General features: G+C 39.3%; 2 protein-coding genes across 10 annotated transcripts in view; one reads left to right on the forward strand and one right to left on the reverse strand.

The window, feature by feature from the left end:
* The window catches only part of LOC111321630 (atrial natriuretic peptide receptor 1), a 42,123-nt gene extending 41,231 nt beyond the window's left edge, over window positions 1-892 (forward strand). For all 9 annotated transcript variants that reach the window (XM_088736903.1, XM_088736908.1, XM_088736902.1 and 6 more), the window contains one exon: window positions 1-892. This exon is cut by the window's left edge and continues 833 nt beyond it. The gene's annotated coding sequence lies outside the window, so the exon portion shown is untranslated.
* LOC111321575 (atrial natriuretic peptide receptor 1) lies at window positions 753-20,937 on the reverse strand. Its single transcript, XM_022924496.2, has 23 exons — window positions 20,785-20,937; window positions 16,144-16,621; window positions 15,469-15,835; window positions 13,906-14,243; window positions 13,337-13,481; window positions 12,583-12,687; window positions 11,860-12,075; window positions 11,333-11,402; window positions 10,815-10,920; window positions 10,132-10,203; window positions 9,217-9,294; window positions 8,476-8,577; window positions 8,004-8,075; window positions 6,646-6,802; window positions 6,342-6,527; window positions 5,921-6,104; window positions 5,436-5,576; window positions 4,884-5,007; window positions 4,011-4,079; window positions 3,440-3,617; window positions 3,217-3,315; window positions 2,393-2,484; window positions 753-1,940 (listed from the first exon to the last, which is right to left on the reverse strand). The coding sequence occupies exons 2-23, from the start codon at window positions 16,510-16,512 to the stop codon at window positions 1,665-1,667; spliced, it is 3,546 nt and encodes a 1,181-aa protein (XP_022780231.2). The 5' UTR covers window positions 16,513-16,621; window positions 20,785-20,937; the 3' UTR covers window positions 753-1,664.

A 20,937-nucleotide genomic window follows, 5' to 3' on the forward strand; every position in this document is an offset into this window, starting at 1 on the left:
TATTTTCGTTTTTGGCGCGAAAATTCAAGATTGCGTTTTTAGCGCAGAAGAGTAGAGATCCTATAGTGACTATAGAAAATAGGTTTTTTAAAGTTTTATATATTTTTTTCTGTAAAAGGAGCACTTTCAAGCAAGACTTTCTTTAAACAAAATTTGTCACGAAAATTTTAATTATAATGTCGTGAATTTGTATATTCTGTACATGGACGGTCTTTTTACAAAACAAAGACTCTAAGACCTTCCACTGAAATGTAATTCAATTCTAACGTAGTCAATTTAAGCTACAGAACATTGATGCGGTAAAACCGAAAAATTAGACGAGACTTACCTGTAGGGTAAAGTTTGATTGAGATTCACCGGGTTACATCCGTGCTGAGGGTTGACAACTATAATTTCTACCGCGTTTAAAACCCCACTTTCTGTTTAACAGCCATATTTAGTCCCTCGAAACCTAAGTTGACGCATGCGCTTGCTATTTCATGTAAGCCCGAAGGCACTGGTAACGAGATAGAATTCGTGTGTTTCAGCCAGTTCGCACTAAACAGTTTTGCCACAGAGAAGAAAAAGAAAAACCACGTTGTACTTCCGTTGTCGCCCCGATTCACATTTCGTCGCTGCTACGTACCTTTTTTAGCTACATCCCAAGTGTTTCATACTCATGTTTCGATTCAATTTACAGTTCCCTCTATTCTTTACACCATCAAAAACTAAAGTAATGAAATAATCGTAAAGATTTACCGTAAATAGATAAATACATTGGTCAGTTCTTTTTTTAATCAGAGATTTTACACCAAAGAAACAATGTAGATATTGTAATTATATAAGATATCAGGAATAAAGAGCTGGTAAACTTGTCCCTCGAAGGGAAGGAGCGAAGACCTGAAAAATTCCAGGTTGTGTCAATTTCTGTGTAAAGTATATCGGAGTGAATCTAAGTGAATATAAAACTCTTTTTATTTGATTAGTTTTAGAGAACGTAATAATTTTATGGGAAAATGGAAACACAGGAGCGTTCCAGAGATGCCCAAATCTAAGAGGAACAAGTTTAATACGTGCAGAAATTTTGCTCAAGAGAAAAAAGAGCAGTTGGCCTCTCTGTGTTCATTGACTGATAAGCCAGTGGTACATGCACAGTTCATCTCGCTGTGGAGTTGGAGGGCGTTGGTTGCTCTTTCGACTCTCGGTTTGTCACGCAATCTTTTCTAGCAAAGGGAGGAGTGACCAGCTTCACAGGCATTGAAGAAGACTTTAAGACAAGTTTAAACTCAGTCAAAGTAGTTTCCCAAACTACATGTGTTTGCCTTGTTATGGACTTTGTAAGCGCAGAGGAAAGCCTCTACTGTCTTTTTTTGAAGAGTTTGTTGCCGTTGAGAAAAATCGGTATCCTCAGAAACCATCAGATCATCATTACTTGTCTTGATAGCCGTATCACGTAAATTATTTTAGTGCAAAACCAACAATTCTCAACGGCGTATTTCAATTGGGGAAGCTTATCTCACCCTCATCCAAGCCACATGCCCGAGCCACCTGAATGAACTGGGTATGCACCGTAAATACATAAAAAAAAATTCATCCTCTATCTGGCAGGTTACCAACAATTTCTGACTCGAAAAAAGCGTAACACTGATCACTTGTCCAGACACACGAATTCCTTCCTAGAATCGTCAGACACTTGTTATAGAGTGCGTACTTTCTTTCCTTTTCTCCCGTTTGTTACCGTTGTCAACAACCTGAATGGGAATTTTTGTCATTGGGTTTTCCGACGCAGCTTTGAGTGACCTTCGTAACGACGAAGAGCGCGTGATAAAGCAAGGTTTCAACCCTTCGCCTTCGCTAGTGCTATTGAATAAATGTCTCTTTGGACGCAGTCTTTTTGGAGAGGTTGGCTGCCTTCGATGCTTATGTTCCATCAACCAGTATGTCGTGACCTGTCCCTTTCCCTTTAACAAGAAAAACAACAAAAGGCAACGTTAAATTCAAACGGGAAAATACATATATAGTGAGGGTTTCAGTGAGGTGATTGACCATTTTACGGCTAACGGTTAACTTCATTCCTTCGTAACTGCAAGAAACATTTTTACGGTGAACATTTTGTAGGAGTATCGGTTAAAGTGGTCGATTTGTACGCGTAACGGCTATTTTTTTTTGGCCGTTTTACGGCTCATGGTTAACCTCATTGAAACCCTCTCGAGTGTATCTTGATGGCTTCGTAGCTCGCTAACCGCGCCCAACTAGTTTCATAGAGCCATCGGTTCAAATCCCGTCGAGGGCTGAATTCTTTAGACTTTTTTCTGCATATGCTTAATTTGTAGCTCATGTGCGACGAATATTTCTTCATTTGAATTAGTCTCAATGTTTTCTCGTATCATTTTTTATTTAAATAAGGCTGTACCTTTAAGTGCACTTCTCCTCTCTGTCTGATTGTAAACCCTCCAAGTTTTTCAAGAACGTTCTTTGTTGCCTCGCTGATATGTATCATTCCGGCTAAACAAGAAATGGATGAACACAATAAGTCTGGCGGATCTAGTAGTCCATAACGTCCAGAGCGTACAAAGAAATTGAATATAATCAAAAGTGAAATTAAAAAAAAAACAGTTAGCTGGACTGATGTGCGGGAGGTCGAGGGTTCGAGCCCCGGCCGGACCAACACTCAAGGTCTTAAAATAATTGAGAAGAATATGCTGCCTTCTTTAACATCAAGAAATGGTTTAGATGTTCTAGTCTTCTCGAGTAGGGACGAATAAATGGAGGTCACGTCTCCTGGTAGGAGACTTTAATTTCCCACGCACGAGATTACTGTGTGATGGATGTACTCCCCTGGGGTGGGATGGGTGGGTTGTTGTCTTGCGTTTTATACATGAGCCTCTGGCTCGGGCAATATGGGTAACCCTGCCCCACGTAAAGACATTAAACTTTAATTACTATTACTATTACTGCATTTTGGCAACAAAATGTCCACGTGGTGAATCTCCATTCACTATTTTCAGGACGAATTAGCATTCGGAAATATCTGTATTTGCAAAGGGAGAAAAACCAAATAAGAGAGAGGAAAACAACAACGGGCTCGAACCCAGATCTTTATGATCCAAAGTCATCGCATATCCCACGGCACATGGATTTTTCTCGCTGTTGCTCCTGCTTGGTGAGTACGGGCACTTTGTTAACCTCCACCCCAATCTTTCCCCTCTCGCAAGGTACTGCTACTATTGCCTTTACCTTCTCCGTTGGACTCCATTCTGGATGCAGTGTTCACCGTGTCGCCAAAGAGACAGTAACGAGGCATAGTGCTCCCAACCACTCCAGCAACAACTGGACCTAAGGACATGAAGTAAATGTAAGTAAATGGAACGAGTATGTTGAAGTATTTCAGAGAAAAAGAAAGAAAACTGTAAGAGGCGAGTGCATAGGACGTAGAATGAAGAAAATCCTTCTCACTCACCACTGTGAATACCAATGCGAAGCTGTAGTTTGTAACCAGGCTTATGACGGACGATAAAATCTTCCTTGACAGAGTCCAACAAGTGCAAAGCCATCCGGGATATTTCACCTGCATGATCGTGCCCATTTTTTATCGGAAGACCGGAAACCACCATATAAGCATCACCAATGGTCTCAACCTGAAAAAAGTGAAAAAATTACACAGCTGACTCTCTAAATCTCGAGTTGACTCTATAATTGGCCAGGAAAACTCAGTCGGACCACCCTCGCAACCAACCAGCTGCTATACTAAAATCAATTTTATTTTGACCTCGTCTTTTCCCGTGCTCAAAAGCAGATTGTTTGTACTGATTTACTTTGAGTTCTTATTGACTCGTTGCAATATATTCCAATGATATAATTGGCTCGTTGTGATATTTGGTTTGGGTCTTGAACACGACCAATCGAGGAAATGAAGCATAAGAAAATTAAGAGCTACACGTGTACAATTAAGTTTCCATGCACTGTTTTACATCAGCCCGGCGGAGAGGTTTCTATATGCTTCCAGATTTTCAATCAAGTACTAAGCTTACCTTATAAACACGGTACTCGCTTATGATGTCATCAAACAATGTGTAAAGATCATTGAGAAGAGTAACAACCTGAAAAAAAACAACAATTTCCTCTAGTACCATTAATGGAATTAGGCAAATTACACTAATTTGTTAGCAGAACGTCCTCCGTCATTTTCTCTCAAGTCCATCGAAACGTAAAAATTATTTAAGTAGACATTATGTCTATGACAAACAGCAAACAGGAAATTTCGAATTCGCCGGCTGCTTGCAGCCGTTTGTACAAAAAAGAGAACAGGTCGGCTTAATTGAAAAAGAGCGAAATCAGAAGCACTACTTAACGTTTAGTCAATAATGTTACAGTGGAAGTGATAAACGCGATAGGAGAAAATTCAACTCCGAAGAGTAGAAAAGACGCTAGTGAGTTTGGTAGAACACTTCAAAAGAAATATATTAAGTTTTTTTCGCACTGAATTGAAAAAAAGCTGTTAAATTCCAGTGAAAATTGGCTGCTTATCAGATACAAGTAATCAAAACAATTTTCAAAGAATGCTTCCAACATCAAAACGAATTTACAACAGAATTTGAAAGTACCTGAGCAATTGTATTAAAAGAATTATTCGCCTCAAGCCCAGGGAATATTATTGAATTATCCCGAGACGAATTCAACAATATCTATTCCATATTCGGCGAATAATTTTTAAATAATATTAAGAACAGCAATAAGTATTAAAATAGAATAAAACTTTAAATAATACTGGACACACGTACAAGATTGATGAAGACATCATTAGTGTCCTCGATTTGACCTTCTAAAAGTCCACCACTTTATTAGGCTCCCCTATCTTGATAAATGCTGTAAGCAAACAGGTGAATCAAAAACTGTCAGCATACCTGCATTGGTGAACTCTCAGAAGAAAGTTCTGTAAATCCCACGATGTCACTAAAATAGATGGACACTTCGTCAAAGTTTTCTGCCTCGACTTGTTTTCCTTTGATGAGTTGTTCTGCTACTGGTCTAAAAGGAGAACATCATCATGACATATTCAGTACGATCAGGAGAAAATAGGTGGTGGGGTGGGGGTGGGGGGTTCTTGGTCCAAGCTTCGGGATCAAATCGAATTAGGATATAAATGAATAGTCTCCCGAACTGAAGTCTGTTTTCTGAGGCGTCTGCGTGAAAACGAACTTCTATAGGATGTGCTGAGCGAAAGCAATGTAGCAGCAGACGGCGTGAACTTCACCTTGTTGGAGCAAATTCGTACAAAGGTGACTGGTAATTTTTGAAGAAGACTATCCCGCGCGTCAAAGAAAATAAACTTGTGTCTGACTAAAAACAGACGTCCTTCTTAGTCCCATCACGTTATATTGATACAACGACAGCTCCCTTCGTACATCAAACAATTTCTTTATATTGAGTGACATTAGAATCACAACAAATAATACCTTGGAAATATTTTGTAAAGAAGATCTTCTGTTTCTATCTTTGCCTCTATGAGTTGACTTGTTCTTTCAGAAACAATATCCTCAAGATTGTTGGCATAGTTCTCCATCATATAAATCATGCTGTCGAAAATGTTAGTTTTTCTGCAAAAAAAGGAAAGAATTCTTTACACTGTCTGCTAAATATTTCCGAAATCGGTGTCAAATAAGACGATATCAGGTCATAAGTTGACGCTTTTCGTATTCTCGCAAATCTGTCTTCTTAACAAGGAGAAACTACTTATTGGTGATCCTTTGGTATCGAGAAAAAGCGAAATTTGAAGGCTCCGACCAGGAAAATCCGTTTTGAAATCATCTGTTTTAGTTTCGACAGAAATTAATATATTGAGGTTAAAAGCTTTCTAGTTCGTGCGACCACATTTTAATGGAATTTGTCAGCTTTCCCGCGAAAAGTTTGTTAAGATTCTCATTAATTTTCATCCACTCACATTCCTTTAGCGACTAGAATCCTATTTATCCTTTTCTTGATCTCGGTGAAGTCTGGTCTGCTATCTGGGTCTTCTTCCCAACAGTTTTTCATCAGATCTCTAAGTTCTTCCATTTCCTCAATAAAATTATGCACAGTAGGGCGAAATATAGGAACCTCGGGTTCTGTGATTCTCCCTAAAATTTCTTGATAAGAAAAAAAGAATTATTAAAGATATGAAGATGGAAACAAAGGAAAAAAAACACTTGTACGCGAACCAACGTCACTTAACTTTTCCTGACTAATGCGCGTCTGTTTTCTCTCTCGCGCGCACGTTCGCTCTCTCACGCACGGTACCTACTGGTACGTTCTTCACGAGGGCTTGCTAAACAAGATGTAAGATTCCTGATTTTTACAAGATAATATGTTTTTTAAGTGTCTACCTTTTACGCAGAGGTTCCTGTTATTGCTAAATGGTCCTTTCCTGGTGTGAAACTCTTGAAGAATGATAGCAAAGCTGTACACATCGGCCTTCTGAATATTAACATAACTTCGGTCTTTCTTACGAGAAGCACTGTTAGGAAAACTGAAATGTTTCCGGAGTAGCTCCGGCGCTGTCCAAAGCAAATCTGAATGGGACAGATAAAAACAAAAAAATTCGATGTTATTATTTTTGTTTTTGTTGTTGTTTTGGGTTGTTTGGTTTCTCATTCATTATTAAAACCGCGGTTATTTGGTTTAGTTTACCTTCGCTGCCCGTCTTTGCACTCAAATTGCACTTTGATCTCAACATGGTGAGGCCATAATCAGAAATTTTCAGCGTCCACCGACTGTCTATCAAGCAGTTGGAAGATTTTAGGCTACCATGGTATTTGAGATCTGACGAATGAAGATAAGCCATACCCTGACGAGAGAAACATGAAAAAAACGTGATGACAAGCAAACAATTACTTCTGGCGACGTTTTCGAGCTATCCAAGGTTAGTTTACAACTGGACATCGGAACTAAGCATTAGCCGTTATTGTTGTGATAACAGGGACTTTAAGCAAACCACGACGACTACGACAATGAGAACGTGGAAAAACAATAGATCTAATTGGCAGAACAATAGCCCAGCACGTGCGTTTTAAAATTTTGTACCTTTCTTAGCCGTCCTTTGCAAAACAACAACGTGAAATCACCAAAATTTGCGTCGTCTGCGAAGCGAAACCGCGGCGGCAAATTATTTTGATTTACATTTGGAACTCAACGTTACTTTTATCCGTTATGTTGAGTTTGAGGTCTGGCGTCCTATGAGACGGTAAACACATGCAGCCATTTTCGAAATTCTAACTAAAAGTAGAAACTCATTTTTTAATCGACGTCTTCCGTGGCGTTGCCGTTGTGACTGCTTAAGTTCCCTAAAAATTATCACAGTAACCGCGCAACACACAGATGAGTTGGTAAACACGTCCAACACACGTCCACTTTGACGCAAAGTGGGTATGCACTTCCATTAATCTAGGGCACAGGAAGTTTTTCGACATAAGACATTGAGGGCATATTTATGATAACTTTTCTAATGTAATGTAATTGTTGTGCATGTTGCTGAAGTATTGTTTATTAAGAGTTATTTATATTATTCATACATGACAAATTGCTGAAATACCATCAGTGTTATTTATATCATTTGTTATATTGTGTGTGTGATTTTCTGACCCGCACTGCAATTCAGCTCTGCCTACAAAAGTGTTGATCAAACGTATCTATATCTACAGATAAAAACGCAGCCTTACACAAGACACTGACTACACTCTCTTTCTACGTCTCTCTCTCCTTCTGAACCTAGCAAACAGCCGAGTAGAGGTAAATCCACAAAAATTCTTTCGTTCGCACCAGTATTTGCGATGCAATTTATAGTTAGAATAAACAAAAGGCCTCAGAACAAGGACGGAACCGAAAACAAAGACCACATGTTACGCAAGGTCCGAGACTCACTAGACCCAACCTGTCAACAGGCAGATTCAACAGGTGGGAAAGTAACTCAACTAGTACCCGGGCCCTCGATCGTGGTCTACGAAAATAACGTGCAAGTTTACCGAGGGATTCGCGTTGTGATCACCCACCTTAACAATGTCTGTGACTAAAGACGAAATGAAAGTTTTATCCAGCTTTACGTCTGAACAAGCGAGAAACTCCTACGGTTGGAAAAAGAAGAAAAAGGATATTCACAAAATACAATAATACATGAGAAGGAGGGGGGAATTTACCTCGAAGCGAATAACTTCCACTGATCATGATATCGATTCTATCAATGTCCTGCTTTAGCAACACCCTTACTCCGTTGAAAAAACTCCATCGAAAAAACAATTTTTTTCCTTTTTCGTAGAAAAATCTCTCCCTTACGCATGCCATAACAAATTTGGATTTTATATCCAGCTTCATGCAAAAAGTGATTTCAAAATGAACTTATTTTAATTATGATATGCAGCTAAGAAAGAAGGGTTTCTCGCCCTTGGTTTCAATTAAGTCCTAAAACCTTTGCCTCGAGAACTTCCTCATTGATTGTCAAGCCAACTTATCGAACAAGACTGTTACCTTGAGGGTTCTAGGAAAGAAGGCAGAAACGATGCAGATGTAAGGGGAATCCACTGTGGCTCCATAAAACTGGACGAAATTTTCATGACGAAAGTCGCGCATCTGAAAAAGGCAAAAATATTTATCAGCATTCATTTAATCCACTCTGATTAATCCACTTAATTCGCTTACTTTTTCCGTTCTTATTTATGACTCATTTATTCCTCGCTTCTTTTCTTCCTTGCGGCTTTTAAAACGATATCGTCACCAGTCTCCATCATGCAAATCTCGTTTTAACTTCAATGGTTCGATTACGACGGGCCTCGTTTCTTCGAATGGTACTTAGCCCTAGACCTTCGTATTCTCCACACTATTCTGTCCAGTTTTCCCCTAGTTATGCCGAGGAGAGTTAATTTGACAATCAGGCTTTTCTTAAATTAGTGATTCAGGGGTGATACCCCAGGGTGAAAGTAGAACCCAGTCACTCTTAGGGTTTAAACTAGACCCAGTAAAGAAATCACTCATATCGTGTTTTCTTTTAACATTCGTCCATTACATGGTGACTAGCGACTTTCACACAGATCGTGATGCGACTCTCATGTGTGTAATACAAACATGACAAGCAACAACACGACTAACGTTCTATTCACTTTCGCAAACTCACAAATGAGAAATACGTGTCGTACGTCAACTAAACTGCGCATGGCCGAATCAACTCGGGCTCAGGCCCCACGCTACATGCAGCACTCTAAATTTTGTTACCTGTTTCAGTTCTAACAGGATAGATTTTGTTAAATCAATTGTCTTGGTTCCAATCTGCTTCACCGTCACTCTATTTTCCTACAAACAAAGTGAGATTTTATTCTAAGTTATATGCTTTCATAATGAGGAATAAACATCCCTTAATTGTAATCATTCTTCTAACTATCCATTTTTCTACTGCCTGCTTAGTTACAAACTCTGCCTCTACATTACAACAGGTTTTCCTAACAAAAAGCGAAAAATATTTAGAGAATGGGAGTTTTGATAATCCTCCAAGTAGGGATGGATGTTAGTCCATGACAGGTCCTCTGCCTCTACATTTTAACAGGTTTTCCTTACAAAAAGCGAAAAGTATTAAGTAAGTAGATAGCGCTATTTAAGCAATAGCGAAAATCAGACCTGAAAAAAAATCAGGCCTGTACGGGATTCGAACCACTGACCTCTGCGATACTAGTGCAGCGCTCTTACCAATTGAGCTAACAAGCCAACTGGGAGCAGGCCGTTAAGTTGATTCGTAATAAACCCGTGAAAGTGATAAATCAGATACAATGAAATATATGAAGTTCATATATTTTGAACTGCGGTATTAGATACATATGATGCACGATCGTGCGGTATCTAATACCGCAGTTCAAAATATATGAACTTCATATATTTCATTGTATCAGTATTAAGTAAATGGGAGATTTGCTTATCCCCCAAGAGGGGGGGGGGGGGAATATTATTTTAGTCATTAACATGTGACCTACGGGGTAATAAATGAATATAAAAGCGATCTTTGCAGTAATGAACCCTACTTGAGCAGTTGTAAAAAAAATAAGGCCTGAAAAAAATTAAAAGTCTGTACTAACTCCTGTAGTGCTAAGAACACTTTGATATTCAGGATCTATTTTTGTTAACAAGACACGTTCTCACCTTATAAAATCCAAAGTTTGTAAAAGTAAATTGGTTGCTTGTCCTACGTGACATGGAGAGGGACTCTTCTTCCTGTAAGAAAAAAACCCATACACTTTATCACTGTTTATGCAGATTCAAACTCGTACATTTGAGAAAGTGACGAGTTTGGAGCTAATCCAAATCTTAATTTTACAATACATGTCTTGTGTCTTTCTTCCCACACATTTATAGGTATCCAGGTTTATTAAACAACCACTTGGGCTGAAAATAAATCAATTGAAACCAATTAATTTTTCCAAAATTGTTACCCACTAGGGCACCTGCAGTTGTGCACAAATTTGAATCTGCTGTTAAGTTCACTCATGTGCAAACAATTAAAAAGATAACTTCAGCACATAAGCTAAGTTAACTACAAGACCGGAGCTCATTTCGACACCCCTTACATGGGGTATTGCTCCTTGCCGCTGAATGGGATGCTAGTCCATTACAGATTACCCTCAGCCTTTCGAACCCAGCCCCCTCTCAATTCAGAGCCTGGAGCGCCAACTGTTAGACCAGCTTGTTTGCAGTAGCCATAGATAAAATAATAATAATATTTATCTAGGGACCCCACTCGCCGATGTGGTTTCCAGTGGAGCTCTGCAAAAGATCTTGGTTATAGCCACGAGACGAGTTTCGAGGAGATTTAATTTCACACTTACTTCAGCCATGTCAGAACTAACGCTGGAAGACGTCTGCACCCAACGAATGTCTTTGTAATTCATTTTCCACAACAAACTGTCCCCCTCTTTTTTTAACATGTATTGTCTGTGGGATGATAAACAACCAGAGAGTGTCATTTAAAACAAATAGGAAAGTGACTGTCTTAGGACATCTAGGATCATAGGGAACACAAAACAGGCTCTACACTAACCATATATGATATCACTGACATTTAAAGGCGTGCTAGAATAAAATAAATAAAATAATATAAATAAAATAAATAAAATTAAATAAATAAAATTAACGAGGTGCAGAAGCACGGTTTTATGACATAACGCACGTGAGTGGCGTGACATGACGTTTTATTACTCTTATCGACCGAAGCTCTCAACCAGTAAGCAGCTATCTAACTCCACGATAAAACTGCTCATAATAACTTCAACTCTAACGGAAATTGGAAAAACAAACAAACAAAAAACAAAAAACAAAAGAACCAAGCAGAAAAAAAAGCCTTTACCTAATGACGTTGACGAGGAGTATGATACAAGTGATAGCTGCAAACGCTGAAACTCCTGCAATGACAGCAGCTGAAATAAAACATATGGCGAATTACTTATGAAAGCTCGAGTGTCAGCGAATTACAAATGATGACAGTTTCTTCGCGAACACCAAATGGCGTAAAAATAAAGACTTCATCAAACACTCGAAACCAAATCCTAAAGGTTCCTTGCTGTTGGGAGTATCAAGGTGTCATGAACTTTATGACTAAACTTGAAAGCAGGAAAATTCAGATGCCAGTCTGCAGATCACCCCAACACAGCGGTCAAGCGTCTACGCATGTGCGAACGTTTTAATGACTAGCTGGCAAGCTTTCAGTCTGTCAGAACTGAGTCGTCTCATGGGAGTTACAAACAACAACACAAGCTAGTAAGTCATGGTGTCTTAAAAGTGTATAAAGTTTTAGAACTTATTCTACCTCGCATATTTGAAGAAAAATTATGCTTCAAAAACCATTTTACTTTCTACCTTCAGAGGAAAACTTACCATTTCCTTTATCCTGACGATCATATTGTGCTGTGGAAAGTGTGGAGGTAACACATTCCAGACCATCAAACCCACACTTTGGTTTTGACAGAGGTATTCCTTTACCATTTGGCCACTGAAATTCTTCCGTCCTCACTACGATACCAGTGTCTTCTTCAGAAAAATTTATACGTCCTAATTCCTTTGCAATGGGGCCACTATTGTTATAGAGGCAGTCTGTGTGTCGTCAAACAAAAAAGGCGGGAATTTAAATCCACCAATAGAAATTGCACCTGTGCGCGCGAGTTCAGAATCTCCGGAAGGAATTCTGGCCAAAGGGGGGCACGCAATGTCTACTTACTTGACAAGAGATCCAACGGTCAGCAGCGGAAAACGCAATTCCGCAATTCCGACTACTGAGTTAGAAAGAGAGGTGGGTTCGGATGAGAAGCTCCTTGGAGTTTGTCGATATATAAAACCTACATAACGACCACCCAACACTAGTCCACGCCAAGTTTGAGATTTTCGACATTTGATTTTTAATTAATCAAAAGTAAGCAACGCTGACCATTACAGGTCTTTTTTTCTTGTCGAGAAACTCAACAGCAAACCGGCTGGTTCTTAGTCTCCTCTCCATCATATATGAAGATGTCGCAATATTTGGACCAGTATCAATCATCAACATCAAATACGTTGCGCCATCGTGATGAACTTTCCCGTACGTTAAAAATAATACTCACTCACCCTTTGTAGGTGCAACAGATTTGTTCCAGCGAATATCCACAATGCGGAGATTTACAACATCGGCTGACCCATTCTCGTTAATAAACACACTGGGGCCTAACTTGCCTGTTTCGTTAAAGGAAATACCCAGTCATTACTTGGGACCACTGTCTTTCCACGACTGAAGAAGAGGATGAAAAGCCCTGGCGTACTCCTGGACCTTTCATATTACTCAGATACTGTCATAGGAAGCAAATGGGAGATGCTAATCCATGACCGGTTACCCCCCCCCCCCCCTCTCGCTGCCTCTACACTGCAACAGGTTTTTCAACAAAAGCAAAAGAGTATCAAGCAAATGGGAGTTTTGCATATCTCCCTAGGGAGGGAGAGATACTGGTCCATGACAACTAATCCCCCCTGCCTATACGTTAAACAGGTTTTCCTGACAAAAATAGAAAAGTATCAAGAAAAATGGGAGTTTTGCTTATCCCCCAAGGGAGGGATATCAGTTTATGACAGGTTACCCCCCCAACCCCTCTGCCTATGCACTGTAACAGGTTTTCCTCACAAAAAGCGAAAAGTATGAAGCGAACGGGAGTTTTGCTTATTCCCCCATGACAGGTTCCCCGCGCCCTTCCCTTCTACATTACAACAGTTTTCCCTGACAAAATAAGCAGATTCATGCAGGTCATAAAGGGGCGTTTTTAAGGCTTTGAAGTGTTTCAATAGTGACTCCTTGCAGCAGGTTGAAAAAAAAAAACCATAGTATACTCACTCTTGTAAGTAGAGTTCATTAGGTTGCGCATGATATTTTTTCCCGTTAAATCGTCACCTCTTGCCAAAGTTTTGTTTAACGCCTTGGCATATTGATAAACAGCGTCATACAAATAATAGGCGTGAAATGACAGCGGGTTTGTTTTCTGTAAAGGCAAAATGTTACAAGAAGCAATAAATGCAATCGAATCACTTTGAGTGGAGAGTTTACCAAATGACTACCCAACACAAGTCACCAAATTGCGACTCGCTCCACAATTCGTTTTTTCTTTCCCACTCGCCATGGTGACCAGTACAGTCTCAGTTTGGAGGATTGAGCTGCCATGCACCAGCTACATGCATCAATGATCAAATGCTCCCTCTACATCCTAACATACAGAGTTGTAAGATTAAGTGAGCAAAATCTGCACAAGAGGCAAGTGGCCTATCAAGCTGGGATGTCTATATTCCAGTTTCTGTACCAGACCCAGAGACCAGTGCACCTACAACCATACATATTCTTTAACCCATACAATTCTGGTGAATACAATTCCTGCTTCCCTATTCACTGACAATAAATCTTACATTTACCTCTTCTTCCGTGAGGCTCGCTGTTAAGTTAGTCTTGAAACTGTCATATTTTTCCTTGACTTGCTTTTCAAAGGCTTTATACGACTTCTGCTCATCTGGTAATTCACTCTCAACTTCTACCAACACCACCGACTCTAGGGCTTCATAATAGTCGCATGTTTTATTCTTGTCCAAATCCAAAATCAGATATATTTGTCCTGGACTGTCCATGTTGCGCTTGAATTGATTTAGGTCAAGTTGTAACATGACGAATGCGTAGTCGCCTTGTGTCATATTCTGATTGTGTGCGTACTCAAGCGTCTGACGAGCCACTGGAAATTCACTCAAGTAAAGTAAAACTACAAAAGGGAGAAAATCAATCAATCAAAAAAAATGTGAGAACATGAGCCAAGTGGCTCATGCTTCGCAGACATTTCACCATATTTCCAGGGACAGTTCGCCGATATCATTTTATACCCACATAATGCATTAGGCCCAGTCTCCCCGTATGCAACCCAAAGGACGGTCAGTGGGGCCCAGTCTCCCCGACACACAGCCCCAAGGGCGTTCAGCGGTAAAGGTCCGGGCAATTCTTGGTTTGACGTGACGTCATCGAAATTATAAAATAAAAATGATCAATCCTTTTATGATATTAGTACAGTTAGTTTGCATAATAATCTCGAGTTTCTCTAGACCTCTCCCACACTCATATCGAAACATCCAAACTACCAGTGAAAGTGCACGTACCGGTTAGCTCAATTGGTTAGAGCGCCGAACTGTTGTGTGGGAGGTCGAGGGTTCGAACCCTGGCCGGACCAACAGTCAGGGTCTTAAAATAAGTGAGGAGAATGTGCTACCTTTCTATAATATCAAGAAATGGATAGACATTCTAGTCTTCTCGGATAAGGACGAATATACCGTAGGTCCCGTCTCCTGCATCTATTAATTAGTTAATTTGGTTAGGCAGGGGGCGTTAAAGAACCCACTCCCGAGATTACTGTGGTGTGGTCTGGCCTGTTTACTGGGAGGGGGCATCTTCAAAATAAGTCTTTGATTGATATTGTAAACTGCTTGATGCAGTCCGGCTTAAGTCTCCCGAAAGTGTTGTTAAGCGCCATGAGAGTTTCTTGATAAGTACGCTATATAAATACTGGTTAAATAAATAGTGGTTATATATACTATCTCAAATATTTAATTAAAAAGTAGGCCAGAACAACAACTTCACTATAAAACCAAAATAGGCCAGACCAGATAAAGTGACTCATGTATGAGTAGAGGCGGATCTAGCCCTTGAGTCAAGGGGGAGAGGGGGGGGCCGTTTTTTTTCGTGTGTTTTCACCTTCCGGCTTTTCCGCCTCTCTCTGCTTTTAATTTTTTTTAACCAGAATAAGGCGGGGCGGCGGGCCCCCCGTGCCCCTCCCCTAGATCCGCCACTGCTGTATACCCAACTCATTGCTGCCCAGCTACCCCTGAGAGGTTCAGCCCAAGTTCCCCTTTTCGATCACTGCATCTGAATTTTAACCCAGTCCTCTTTTTTTCCCTTGTACGACTCTATTTATTAAGCAAAAGATACTGGACACGTACTTCTGCATTTGCTCTTTAGTTCTTTGAACATATTTCCCATGTAATCGCCCACATTCGTAACCCTGGTGGGTGGATCGCAAAAACTTGAACGGTTGTTCTTCACAAAACTGTAGCATGCGTCACTGAGAAGTTCTTTCTCTGTAAGCACATTAATACCGTTACTCGTAAATTCACGCACCACGACCTTCTTCATGTTGACATAACTGGTAGCATTTTCATACAGTATGGCCACCTCTGACCAGTGAAACTTTTGGAACAATTTAATGAGTCCTCTAGCTAGTTTATGCCCCTCCACTTTGATGACCGTCTCCGCAAATGTTGCGTATTTCTCCTTTTCAAGAAGCGCTGTCAGCGGTTCGTTGCACATCTACACAGGAGCAAAGTTAAATAGTTAGCTTAGCCCTTCATCCTCAAAATGCGAAATCTAAGTTTTCAAACTTTCCCTACTATTCATTTCATGTGACAAAATCTCCCCACACTTTTCCCTTTATGATATATTTTCATCACTTATTGCATTTCGGCTCGGTGGAATATTAAGATTGTAAGAAGTAAAAAAGTACTGCCACCTAAATTTTACACATTTGCTGCTTGCAACCTTTACTATTCTTACGATTTCAACAATTCACCAAAATTAAAAGAAATGCTGTAATCTACAATCCCCTTGACAAGACTCACGTATGATATCATTGGAACGTCCACTGCACTGGCATATCTTGCTTCATATTGACAAGAACATCCAGGACCTATAATTGCAGACACCTTCCTCTCGTTTATCAGGTGAGACAGAGCTTGCAGTGACTTAGTTTCTTTACACTCGGTATCATTCCAGATATAAGACAGACGGTGGCCGGCAAGGAGGTCGGATGAGTTATTGACGTCATCCACGGCGGTTGCAATGGCGGGAGCGAAGAGTTTTCCCTTGAAAGAACCCTTTGGATTCGTTAAAGGTACGAGCAAACCCAGGGTAAAATTATCTCCAAATACCGGAGATGTGACGGCAAGAATAAGAAGAAACTGTTGAAGACATCCAAATAACGTCTGCATGGTAATCAGCTGCCTGCTTCTTCGTTGAACTATTGGAAATTGCTCCAGGCGATAGTATCAGATCATTTTCTGACGTTTCCTCGATGTTTCTTTTAAATGGTGAAGATATCTAGGTAGGAAAGTACAAAGTAGCAAACCAGTTACACAGGTACACGTTCCTAGACATAAGATACAATTTTACATACAAAAAACCAAAAACTCCTCCTTCGACGGAATCACTGGAAGCATATTTGACTTCGTAAACTTCATGTGTTAAACGTAAGCAAATAGCTGGGTACACAAAGAATGCATGACTTCATTTGTTAAACACACAAAACCGCAAAATAACAACAAACTAAACATACGTAGGCCTTCTGAGTGTTCTGAAAATAATTTCTAAAGAAAAGCAAAAGACTCTAACTAATTCTTTTATCACCGGCCGGGCAAGAACTGTCAAAGATGAGTGTCATACGATCATTATTCAAGGGCGCATTCTAATTGCGAAACGAAACGAATGGAGAAACAATAAAAAGTTGAAAATGTCACGATATTCTTTCCACTTAAAAAGATAAGTGGCATTGGAATTTTAACAAGGCTGTTTCTTTTTACCGAAAACTTTTTTAAATAACCTAGGAATGACTAATTTTCGTGTTTTTTACAATTTGCAAACACAATATTTCACCCCATCTTTATCAACGTAGTAGTTCTCGCGTCGCAAAAAAAATTAAATATAAAGGAGCATTAATATTTTCCCAAAGATCTTAGCGACGTCGTATCTCATTAACCGTGCCAAACGTCATTTCATAAAAAAAGCAGGAGGTCTGTGTAGCACGCAATACTTGAAGTGTCAGTCACTGAGAACCTATCATCAGATTACTGGTGGTCAATTTAGTTTGACTTGCTAATAAAGTACGACACTTGAGAAACAGAAACGGCTGGGAAACAAACGTGCTCAACAAAAAGGAGACAAAAACAACAATTTTCCAGCGTTTTCTACTCGATGCTAGGTGCTTTTACGGGCCATTTCTTCTAAGGACAATTGTTAAAAATTATTCGGATTGGCTTCTTCAGGAAAAGCGAATGTGACAAATGGCTTTGGTTCGTACACAGAACTTGACATGAGCGGTAGCGCGTGACTCGAATGTAGTTTTTGCAAAATTATACATTCAATACGACGTCTGAATCTGTCCGCAAAGTATGGCAGATGCACCTGCCATTTTTTACCTTTCGAATCACACATTCTCTGAGCCGAATCGCCTCTCCACGCATCAGATCTCATAGAGTTCTACCATGCTCTACGGACGGGCGTCCGAATCAAGCTTAAGTCAATCCGTAGGTTGGGCTGGCCTTTCCCTCGCATTCAATTTCCCCATGTAGAATAAACTGGGTGTACTATAACTTCCACTCACGAGACATTGAAAAAAAAAAACTAAATTTTCAAGAAGAGGAACTTTCCGTCCACTTTCCCCGCATTTGTCACCTCTTTCCATTCCTCTCCACATTATCAAAAAAATGCCCGCATTGGTGTCTTTTTCTATCCCGGAAATTTGCATAAGTTTTTCCACTTTCAAAAAAAAATAAAAATTCGAGTCTGTCTCATTTCCCCACACAGGATTAATCATTAGAAAAGAATTGAAGACAAAACAGGATCAAATGCAGAATTCTTATCATGATTATGATACCTCAGAGTTGTGTTGGAATTTTTCTCACACCGAGCGTTGGCGATTTTCGCCCACTATTCCGGTAAAATATTCGCTTTCGCGTCATCACGTTTATTTCTCTAAAAAATTTCGCGAGAACTGCAGCAATAAACAGAAACTTTGCTCTTGAAATTATCATTACTATCGCATATCTGTGAAATACATGGGTCAGAATAAGTACAAAGTAAGAGGGTTGCTCAGCGGTACCTGCACTATTTAAACGAAAATGAAATCCGGCAATAGCAAATATTAAATTTAACGCTCCAGCAGATTTCTCTTTAATGCGCCTTTTTTCAAGTTTTCAAGTAGGCGGCTACTGCTAAGGGGAGATGTGTGGAAAATCATGTTTTGCAGTCGATGAAAATGTACATCATCCTGCTGTAATATCTTGAGTCGAAATGTAATGAAATACGTAGTAGGCAAACCCTTCCTGAATAATAGCGTGGCACGCCAGATCCTTATAAACGAACCGACATAAACACTTAGCTGATCCATTCACAGTTGGATGTACATACATCCAACTGTGAATGGATCAGCTAAGTGTTTATGTCGGTTCGTTTATCAGGATCTGGCGTGTCACGCTGTTATTCAGGAAGGGTTTGCCTACTACGTATTTCATTACATATATATTATGTTATATATATGTCATATATATATATATATAACAAGTTATATCTATATTTAGTATAATTTTAGAGCTGAGCAAAGAGTTTCCAGCAATCTGATTGGTCGAGCGGTTCCTTATATGACGCTATATAAACCGCTCCGCGCGGTTTATATAAAATGTTAAAATAAAATGTTAATAAATGTTACTAAAATGTTATGATTTTAGAAATTTCTCTGTTGTTCAGCTCTGAAATTATACTAAAACAATTATTCGCCTCAGGTTCGGTGAATATTGTGGAATAATCCCCTCGACTTCGTCTCGGGATTATTCGACGATATTCACCTCCCCTTCGGCGAGTAATTATTAAATATATCTATTTATATATACATATTTACTAGCGTTCTCGGTCTGGCTTTTCTAAAGAAGCTCAAGTTAGAGTGGCTAATGAGAAATGCAAAAAGATTTTCATACCCTAGGGTTAGGTTTTCGGAAGAGCGCGTAAGAATATATTGCGCAATGACCCGCCATTTGACCCCGATGATACCATGTTTTGATAACATTTAATCAAGGTAAATGTCTAGGGTTTCGATATCGTCAGGGTTTCTCTAAAAACCGTCCGTTTACTAAATTTTTTTAACTTTCTCATTCAGAATTCATTGGAACAAAATACATTATGGTTTATGCACTTTCGAAATTTTATTCGATCGTTTATTGGTACGGATAATCGAAATACTGAGTATTTAGACGGTGGAAGTTGTAAATGCGTTATCCGTCACTTCTTTGGCACGAGTTGCCGAGAATATAAATGAAACAAATAATATATCTTTTGAATTTAATTTCTTCATAACCAATAATAAGTCATTTTCACAACAGTCAAATTCACAACAGCATTTGTCAGTGTGTCAGCATTTGTCAGCATTTGTCAGTGTGTCTTCAAACCTCTCATTTTATTCCTCCATTGGAGAAAAAAAACAGACCTAGAACAGATTTGTACAGTGAAAAATATGTTTATTTCTAATTGAACTTTAAATCTTCTAAAAATAAAAAAGGAATTTATCTATAAAAAGTGATAAAAAATTGAATGGAATCGCAGGTAGCGGAAGTCTCGTGAGCATCCTTTTTGACGCAAATTGGAACTGATTAATTCCTTCTTATAGAAACACGACGGCAAACAGGAAAAAATGAAATAATTCTCTACACATATTTAACTACTTCAGAGCCGTTGTACAATGCTAGGGAAACCGACCTAAACTTGTCAGGTTTTCTACAAACATGTTCAAGTGACTGCAGGTGTCACTAGCGTTCATAAATTTCTTATTTTATAATTTCTTACGCTTCATGTGTCAGCGTGCGCATTTCAGTTTCATGCGGCGGTCAGGAGATTGAATAGAGACATCAGCGGAAAATTTACTCTTAAGCTGATGTCAATGAATCCTGTAAAATCCGATTGGTAGAGTTGAAATGATTCGCAGATGAGGCTAGTTTGTAGCATCAGTCATGTCAAAGTGTACATGGAAGTTGATATGAACATACTTGGAAATATAAAGAAGACTCACGTCGACGGATGTTGTTAATTTCGTGTAAAACCCGCATGGACATCGCGCTGAAGATTATTGGTTATCCGTTCGAAGTCTTATCTCAAAGGTGAGATGGAACGACCACTTTGATTAAAAGAAAGTATCCCAGCAGAATAATAAATCTTCGATGCGACCTTCGCACATTTTAACTTCTGTTAAGTCGCATCTCATTACTCGCTAGCAAAAGCCTGTTTTCTAAGACAGATAATAACGTTTAAGACAAATATAGCTTATTTGTTGTCAAGAAAGCAAAATTAATAAAAACAACGCTCCAGAACACAATACAAAATTATTCCGTTCTGCAAACTGGCTAATATTGATCGCTCGCGGTGAATATTATAAAGAATGTTGCATGAGGGCACTAGAAACACAGCATTTCACCCACAGATAAACATCCCGTAAATCCTACCTTTATCCTAGAAGCCTTCCATTTGTTTACGATGAAAAGTTTCCCTGTTAAAGCAACTTTCAAGGGGTTATTAGCAAATTAATGATACGTACACTTCTACAATGCGGTTTGTGTTTGCCAATCCTTCGCATACAATCGAGGCTTTTTCAATCG

The sequence above is a fragment of the Stylophora pistillata genome, chromosome 10, assembly GCF_964205215.1.
Source record: "Stylophora pistillata chromosome 10, jaStyPist1.2, whole genome shotgun sequence".
Taxonomy (NCBI): domain Eukaryota; kingdom Metazoa; phylum Cnidaria; class Anthozoa; order Scleractinia; family Pocilloporidae; genus Stylophora; species Stylophora pistillata.

Coding starts and splice junctions, on each gene's coding strand:
- LOC111321575 (XM_022924496.2), bottom strand. CDS start 16,512: ATGCAGACGTTATTTGGATGTCTTCAACAGTTTCTTCTTATTCTTGCC. Junction 10,204..10,814: donor TTAGTTCTGACATGGCTGAA/GTAAGTGTGAAA, acceptor TTTTTCTTACAG/GAAGAAGAGTCCCTCTCCAT. Junction 3,618..4,010: donor GCGAGTACCGTGTTTATAAG/GTAAGCTTAGTA, acceptor CACTTTTTTCAG/GTTGAGACCATTGGTGATGC.